At 43.1% G+C, this 8477-nt stretch overlaps 1 protein-coding gene across 1 annotated transcript; it reads right to left on the bottom strand.

Moving 5' to 3' along the window:
• Window positions 1-273: 273 nt before the first annotated feature.
• Window positions 274-7885, bottom strand: LOC108272840 (zinc finger protein Gfi-1b). Its single transcript, XM_017481637.3, has 6 exons — window positions 7708-7885; window positions 4254-4547; window positions 2833-3014; window positions 1297-1437; window positions 879-1044; window positions 274-620 (listed from the first exon to the last, which is right to left on the bottom strand). The coding sequence occupies exons 2-6, from the start codon at window positions 4504-4506 to the stop codon at window positions 412-414; spliced, it is 951 nt and encodes a 316-aa protein (XP_017337126.1). The 5' UTR covers window positions 4507-4547; window positions 7708-7885; the 3' UTR covers window positions 274-411.
• Between the last annotated feature and the right edge of the window lie 592 nt (window positions 7886-8477).

Genomic DNA, 8477 nt, shown 5'->3' with positions numbered 1-8477 from the left:
GTATGGACAGAGTTCTTAAAAGAAAAGCTCCAGGTGCTTCTGGACCAACTTCATCCCCATGTAGCTCTTTAGCATTAGCGTTGGTGTAGGGTGACACATTTCTGGACATTTTCACAGGGTGCCGTGACTGAACCGAGGTTGGGGAACGCTGCATTAGGCAGTCATGGATGCCTGTGAGCTAGTGTCTCAGAGAAAGCACGTGTTGTGTGATGGCTAGTATGTGGGAACTGCCTGGAACACATAGGTCAGAAATTGGAAGGGGGAAAAAAAAGCTTGAAGCATTTTGTTTTTATTTGCAAATTCATTTAGAGCACACCTGTTTTAAAAGAAAAATAAAAAAGCTGGGGGGGATTTCAAGACAAGATATCAAGGTGAATATACATTGCGGTTTGGGGTATTTAGCATGGAGCGCTAACTCAGGCTGCTCTGGTAGGCCGTGCTGCTGTTATTGCTGCAGTGCGTCTCCAGGTGGCGCTGCAGGTCCAGTTTCTTCTGGAAGCCGAGCGGGCAGTGCAGGCAGCGGAACGGTCTGTAGCTGCTGTGCTTCCGGCTGTGGGTGATCAGGTTGGAGCTCTGACTGAACGCCTTCCCACACACCACACACACGTGAGGCTTCTCACCTGTCAGTGACGGAGAGAAAAGGAGTGAGGCCCTCAGAGACACGGAGAAGTAGCCCATAGTGTCAATCATGTGAGGTCACATGATCTCCATACTGCGCCGTAAACTGCTCTCCGAGCTGTAACATTAACAGCTGTGTATGGACAAAATGTAAACTAACTTAAAGGACCGTGAGATAACTACATTAGCATCCAGGTGTGTGTGTGTGTGTGTGTGTGTGTGTGTGTGTGTGTGTGTGTGTGTGTGTGTGTGTGTCTCACCAGTGTGTATGAAGGTGTGTTTCTTCATGTCAGATTTCTGGTGGAATCTCTTGCCGCAGTATTGACAGGGGTAAGGCCGAGTGTCTGAGTGGATCAGCAGGTGAGTGGAGAGAGTCGACGAGCGTTTAAACACCTTCCCACACACCTTACAGACAAAACTGCGCTCCTGCCATGCACACACACACACACACACGCACACACACACACACACACACACACACACACACACACACACACACACACAGAGTCTCATTTGTTAACCTGTACAACTTGCACTAATAGACTGGTAATTCTGTGAAGATTCTTATCCTAAAATCATATGACTAAAGCACACACACACACACACACACACACACACACACACACACACACACACACACACACACAGAGAGAGAGAGAGGTTACAGGATTGTCTTACTTTAGCCCTGCCGTAGAAGCCGGTGGGGGGTCGGAGGCCGTGATGCTGAGTGCCGAATCCCGACCCAGTCAGTGGGATGGCGACTCTGTTGATGTGAGACCTGCGCAGGTGAGTCACCAAACCCGTCGCAGACGACAGCACCTGAGACCCGCGGAACACACAAAACCCCATTCTTTATTCCAGTTCCAACTGCAGGGCTTTTAAAGAGCTCTAAAAGCTTTCTAGTGGCTAATCAACGGCTTTAAACATTCCTGACGACGACCAGAGTTCTAAACAGCAGTTTGGAGAAGATCGATGCTTGTAAGTTCCAGAAAGTCCTAATGAATTCGGAAAAGGTTTTTAAAAAGGGTTAAGAAATTCCCAAATTTGCTGACAAGTTCCAAAAGTTTGGTGAACTTTGAAAAGTTAAAAAGACATTTAAAGAATTCTAAAGCAACAAAGTTCTAAAAGAAAACTGAAACGTTCATAAGAATTCTAAAAATTGCTAAAGGTTATAGATGGTTCTAAAGCTTGAGTTACAAGCATAACAAGTTGTACAGAGTTGTGCAGTTGTATGAAATTGTATGGTTTTGTGTAGAGTTGTGTTGTTGGGAAGAGTTTTGTAGGGTTTCGTAGAGCTGTAAATAACTGTTGTGTAGAATTGTGTAGAGTTGTACAAAGGTGTGTTGAGTTGTGTAGCATTGTGTGGAGTTGTACAGTGTTGTGTAGCATTGTGTGGAGTTGTGTAGAGATGTGTAGTGTTTTGTAGTTGTACAGAGTAGTGTCGAGTTGTGTAGCATTGTGTGGAGTTGTAGAGTTGAGTTCTGTAGAGTTGTGTAGTGTTTTGTAGTTGCACAGAGTTGTGTAGAGTTATACAGCATTATGTTGAGTTGTGCAGTGTTTTGTAGTCATACAGAGTTGTTTAGAGTTATACAGAGTTATGTTGCGTTGTGTAGAGTTGTGTAAAGTTACACAGAGTTATGTTGTGTTGAGTAGAGTTGTGTAGAGTTACACAGAGTTATGTTGAGTTGTGTAGAGTTGTGTAAAGTTACACAGAGTTATGTTTAGTTGTGTAGAGTTGTGTAAAGTTATACAGAGCTGTTGTGTTGTGTAGAGTTGTGTAGAGTTACACAGAGTTATGTTGAGTTGTGTAGAGTTGTGTAAAGTTATACAGAGCTGTTGTGTTGTATATAGTTGTATAGAGTTACACAGAGTTATGTTGAGCTGTGCAGAGTTGTGTAAAGTTATACAGAGTTATGTTGTGTTGTGTAGAGTTGTGTAGAGTTATATAGAGTTGTGTAGAGTTGTGTAAAGTTATACAGAGTTATGTTGTGTAGAGTTGTGTAGAGTTACACAGAGTTATGTTGTGTTGTGTAGAGTTGTGTAAGGTTATACAGAGTTATGTTGTGTAGTGTAGAGTTGTGTAGAGTTATACAGAGTTGTGTAGAGTTATACAGAGTTATGTTGTGTAGTGTAGAGTTGTGTAGAGTTATATGGAGTTGTGTAGTGTATTGTAGTGGTACAGAGTTGTATAGAGTTGTGTAGAGACGGTCTCACCTTCTCACAGAGTGGACATTCACACAGTGGAGTGTTGGAGCTGTCCTGCAGCCTGTGGCTCAGCAGCACCTGCACCAGTCGCTCCAGTTCCTGCTCCCTGTGAGAGCTGAGAGTGGGGCTCAGGGGAGGAGGCCACACTGACGTGGACACCAGGGGCCGCCCACTCTCTCCTGTCTGCTCATCTGCAGGGGGACACACAGCGAGGCGTCACATTTAATACACTCCGCTCATCCGCTCATCCGCTCATCCTCTCATCCGCTCATCCTCTCATCCTCTCCTACTCAAATCCGATCATCCTCTCATCCTCTCATCCGTTCATCCTCTCCTACTCAAATCCGATCATCCTCTCATCCTCTCATCCGTTCATCCTCTCCTACTCAAATCCGATCATCCTCTCATCCGCTCATCCACTCATCCGCTCATCCTCTCATCCTCTCCTACTCAAATCCGATCATCCTCTCATCCTCTCATCCGTTCATCCTCTCCTACTCAAATCCGATCATCCGCTCATCCGCTCATCCACTCATCCGCTCATCCTCTCATCCTCTCCTACTCAAATCCGATCATCCTCTCATCCGCTCATCCTCTCGTCCGCTCATCCTCTCCTACTCAAATCCGATCATCCTCTCATCCTCTCATCCGTTCATCCTCTCCTACTCAAATCCGATCATCCTCTCATCCTTTCATCCGTTCATCCTCTCCTACTCAAATCCGATCATCCTCTCATCCGCTCATCCTCTCATCCACTCATCCTCTCATCCGTTCATCCTCTCCTACTCAAATCCAATCATCCTCTCATCCGCTCATCCTCTCATCCACTCATCCTCTCATCCTCTCATCCTCTCCTACTCAAATCCGATCATCCTCTCATCCTCTCATCCGTTCATCCTCTCCTTCTCAAATCCGATCATCCTCTCATCCTCTCATCCGTTCATGCTCTCCTACTCAAATCCGATCATCCTCTCATCCGCTCATCCTCTCATCCACTCATCCTCTCATCCACTCATCCTCTCCTACTCAAATCCGATCATCCTCTCATCCGCTCATCCGTTCATCCTCTCATCCTCCCCTCCTCAAATCTGCTCATCCTCTCATCAGCTCATCCTCTCATCCACTCATCTTCTCATCCTCAAATCTGTTCATCCTCTCATACTCTCATAATCAAATCCATTCATCGTCTCATCCTCTCATCCACTTATCCACTCATCCTCTCATCCTCTCATCCTCAAATCCACTCATCCTTTCATCCTCTCATCCTCACATCCACTCATCCTCAAATCCACTCATCCACTCATCCACTTATCTACTCATCCTCTCATCCGCTCAACTAAACCTTCATCACCTTTGATATTCCGTCATCTTTAATGAATATCTGAATCATTTTGATCGGAAACCATGTGATCAGTCACCCTGTAGTTTACCTGTTCTCCAGAGGCCCCAGTTCTCAGCCTGGGAGGCAGAGTTCGGGCTGGTTTCCATGGAAACCCAGTGAGAGGCGGGGTAACTGGGAGCTGAATCCGTTTTTGGACTGAGCTCTAGTGCTTCAGGTGAGCTGCTCCCGGTGGACCCGTGCATGGCTCCGAGTTGTCCGTCAGAGTGGTGGGTGTGGGAGCGGGCGGAGCGGGATGAATGAGACCCCGCCCTCTTGCTCCTGACCAGAAAAGAACGAGGCATTTTTCTTAAAGAGACAGGAGGCGGAAAGACCGAACAGATGTCTAGAACAAAGAAGAAATAAAGCAGAGCGTTAGCAGGCCGTGTTTCCGGCAAAGACTTTATTCATCTCTCAGACATTTTTTGCTCCAAATCTTGATTAGCTTGCCAGGTGTGTGTGTGTGTGTGTGTGTGTGTGTGTGTGTAACAGTTTCTATGTGGCTGTTGGTTGTTTTCTGTAACACAGATGACAGATATATTGTTTCATTGCTAACAGTTATCCTTCTAACAGCTTTGGTAGTAACAGTCTCACACTGAGTTACACCAGGATGATTTATTTAACCTTTAATTAACCGCAGTTCCATTCACCAGAACATGTAGTCGTTAGTTTGCTGCTCACATCCACAACAAAGTGCAAACCACTGAAATCACAATAATACAGTGATTGGAGAATGTGTACGAAAATAAACTGGAAAAACCACACGCTCAAGGAATGGAGACAATGAGTCATTTGGATCAGAGGAGAAAACATAAAGACATGAGTAATAATAGAAATATACACGTAACGTCTAGAAAATTCAATTCGTCATTTATATGTTTAACAGCGCTGTTGAGTTCTGGATCCTGATTGGTCAGGAGGTGTTGATGAGTTTTCTAGAACAGCAGCTCTGTCAGTAGCAGCAGGTTTATATTAATGCGCTCCTTCTAATACGTTAGCGTTTCTATGGCAACCGCTCATCATGTATAGTTGTGTGGAGTTGTACAGAGTTGTGTAGCATTGTGCAGAGTTGTGTTCAAAATTTCCAATCCAAATTTTATTTCTCATACACACAACCGTACACAGTATGGCCATGCAGTGGAATGCTTTATGGATTGAGTTATGTAGAGTTGTGTAGAGTTGTAAATAATTGTGTTGAGCTGTGTAGAGTAGTCGTGCATTGTTGTGTAGAATTGTGTAGACATGTACGAAGGTGTGTTGAGTTGTTCAGAGTTGTCTAAAGCTGCATACAGTTGTACAGAGTTGTACAAAGTTGAGTAGATTTGTACAGAGTTGTGTAGAGTTTTGTGGAATGATCATTTCTATAGCAACGGCTCATTCATGGGGACCTGTACAGCAGATGCTCCACGTGATCTAAGCGCTAAATCATAACGAGATGATAAAAGCGTGTGATTTAAAAAGAACGTGTGTAGTCGTCGATACGGTGAAGTTGTTCCTCAAGGACGCGTTTATTAAGCGCTGATGGAAGGAGTCTGCAGTGTCAGAGCTTTGAAACCGTCACAGGTAAAGCTTTAAGTTTTCTGACAGGACTGAGGAGTTTCCCTTCTCTCTGTGTGTGTTTTTTATCTCGGTAACGCAACGTGCTGCATTATGAATCCATCCATCCATCCATCTATCTTCTATACCGCTTTATCCTTCCTTCAGGGTCTCGGGGAACCTGGAGTCTATCCCAGGGAGCATGGGGCACGAGGCGGGGTACACCCTGGACAGGGTGTGTCCATCGCAGTGCACAATCACACACACTCACACACCCATTCATACACTACGGACACTTTAGACACGCCAATCAGCCTACCGTGCATGTCTTTAGACTGGGGGAGGAAACCGGAGTACCCAGAGGAAACCCCCGCAGCACGAGGAGCACATGCCATGCTGCATTATTTTTATCTTATTAACTATGACAGAGAGAAAAACGGAGTGTATTTGTTCTCTATGAGGAGCATGCTGTTAAAGGAAAATAATTCCCTTCAGGTGGGTAACAGCATGTCTGCTTCATTTCACCTCCAGGTCACTGATATTGACTTTTTTACCCCCTATAACAGCACAACACCGAGGGGTTATTCCTTAAATAACGCAGCGTCATCGCCAATCTCACGCTCCCACCCAAACCGAGTCCAAAGCTTCGTTAGGTTTGTGAACACCAGAGGACAAAAATATTGAACTTAAGTCAGACTTAAACGAGAACCACGTCTGGTATAATCAGCGCTTACGTTAAAAAAAAAACAACTAACAAGTGCTATTCACAATTCTTTGGATACTATTTGTTGTATTTCCTACAGTGTCTCCTATATGATGCAGTGTGGTTTCAACACACACACACACACACACACACACACACACACACACACACACACACACACACACACACACACCTGTGTGATTCAGTTAGGAATCCGAAGCCTGAGGTTTAAGTTTTTACCCAGATACACACCGTAGCCTCTTCCAGCTGCACACAGCCTCGAGTTCAACATTTCTCTCACTACAAAACTCACAACTCCACTAAAATCCGCTTAATAAACGCCAAACTGTGATTACATATCCACTCCGACATCCTCACACACACGCAGGGGTTCAGAAACGTACACCCGCTTCAATTATAACACAGTCAGAGCTGCAAAGCCGTTAGATCTGAATAGTCTCTGTTAATCGATTCCAAGCTCTCTTGCTTTGTTCAATTCCATTCAATTCAATTCAATTCAATTCGATTCAACTCAGTGAGGTAGACCTCACAAAGTGGTTCATGTCTTAAATTGCAAAATTACTAAAATGACAAAATTACTAAAGACAATGTCCATTGTTAAAAGCACTATACAAATCCAATAAAATTGAATTGAATTGATTCTATTCTCATTGCTGTTAGAGTTAGCCTGTCATAAACTGTATGCAAAGAAATGTACAAATCATTGTGTGTGTGTGTGTGTGTGTGTGTGTGTGTGTGTGTGTGTGTGTGTGTGTGTGTGTTTAGTTTTTAGAAAAATCCTCTTCCTCGGAAAAACAGCCACATTTTTATATTTTAAACGCAAAATTAATCTGAAATCAATTTTTTAGCTACAACTGAATCATTTCGAAATGTATGACACAATTATGACGGTGAAATATTTTTAAAACAATCAGTCGTAATCTCATCTCATTAATCGACTTGTGATATGAAATCTATCGTTTTTACCCTAACGCAGATCAAACGAGGCGATAGAACTTCATCCTGCTGTTCATCCTTATATCATTTTACACGCCTGCAGATAAACTCTGTGAATAAAATCTGTGTACTGTAGTGAACGTGTCGAATAAATAAGCTTCAGTAGTAAGCATGATGAATAATTATTATATGAATACATATTATTATTATTATTATTATTATTATTCATGTTAAATCTGTAGACCTGTAACACGCAGGAGATTTCTGTTGCAAACTGCTGAGGTTAAATCTGTTTTTATTTCTCACTTACCTCTGAAGTCACCAGCGGGACCTGAAGCCTGGTGAGAGCGTGTGTGAGTGTGTGAGTGTGTGAGTTTGTGTGGTGGTGGTGGTGGTGTGTTTGCTTATATGTGTGTATGTGTGTTCTCTGTTTTTGTACAGTCATCACACGATTGAGAGCTAATGTGATTGAACCAGACTGAGGTTGGACTGAGAGTGTGTGTGTGTGTGTGTGTGTGTGTGTGTGTGTGTGTGTGTGTGAGAGAGAGAGAGAGAGAGAGAGAGAGAGAGAACTTACGAGAAAAAAAAATGAAGTTTGTGAAGCGATGGAGTGAAAGTATAAATAATTACAGACGATGTTTATTCCGTAAACACGTTCAACTAAATAAAATAGTTTTAGTTTTAAAATAAATTCTATTTCTATTTCAAATTCTAATTCTTTTTTTTTTTTCTTCATACATTGGATTTGAGTTGAAGCTCAGATTTGAAGAAACAAATGTATGTACGAAAGCTGATCTTATTTTAAACGTAGATCTTACGTGCAGTTGGAGAAGTCGGAGCTCGAGACCACAGACTCTGGTCACTACACGTTGGATAAAGTGTTAGTTCAGAGTAATATCAGGATCAAAGAGGGGCCAGATCTTACATACTCTTATAACACAACGATCCATATTGATATTTAACAAAGAATAATAATTTTAAAAAGTCTAATAATTGTTATGGTGCAGTTTTCAGTACAACACTGATTACGATTATTTCGCATTTTCGGAAGGAGTCTCCAGTGCCAGCGCTTTGTGACAG

This window comes from Ictalurus punctatus, chromosome 12 (assembly GCF_001660625.3).
Source record: "Ictalurus punctatus breed USDA103 chromosome 12, Coco_2.0, whole genome shotgun sequence".
Lineage (NCBI taxonomy): Eukaryota > Metazoa > Chordata > Actinopteri > Siluriformes > Ictaluridae > Ictalurus > Ictalurus punctatus.
This window is presented reverse-complemented; position numbering and strand designations above follow the sequence as displayed.

Bases quoted from the DNA above. Each gene is read 5' to 3' on its own strand.
- LOC108272840 (XM_017481637.3), bottom strand. From the start codon at position 4,506: ATGCCTCGTTCTTTTCTGGTCAGGAGCAAGAGGGCGGGGTCTCATTCA. The intron at 1,438-2,832 runs GTGAGACCGTCT...CGCGGGTCTCAG, and splicing joins AATGTCCACTCTGTGAGAAG to GTGCTGTCGTCTGCGACGGG. The intron at 1,045-1,296 runs GTAAGACAATCC...TGTGCATGGCAG, and splicing joins GCTTCTACGGCAGGGCTAAA to GAGCGCAGTTTTGTCTGTAA.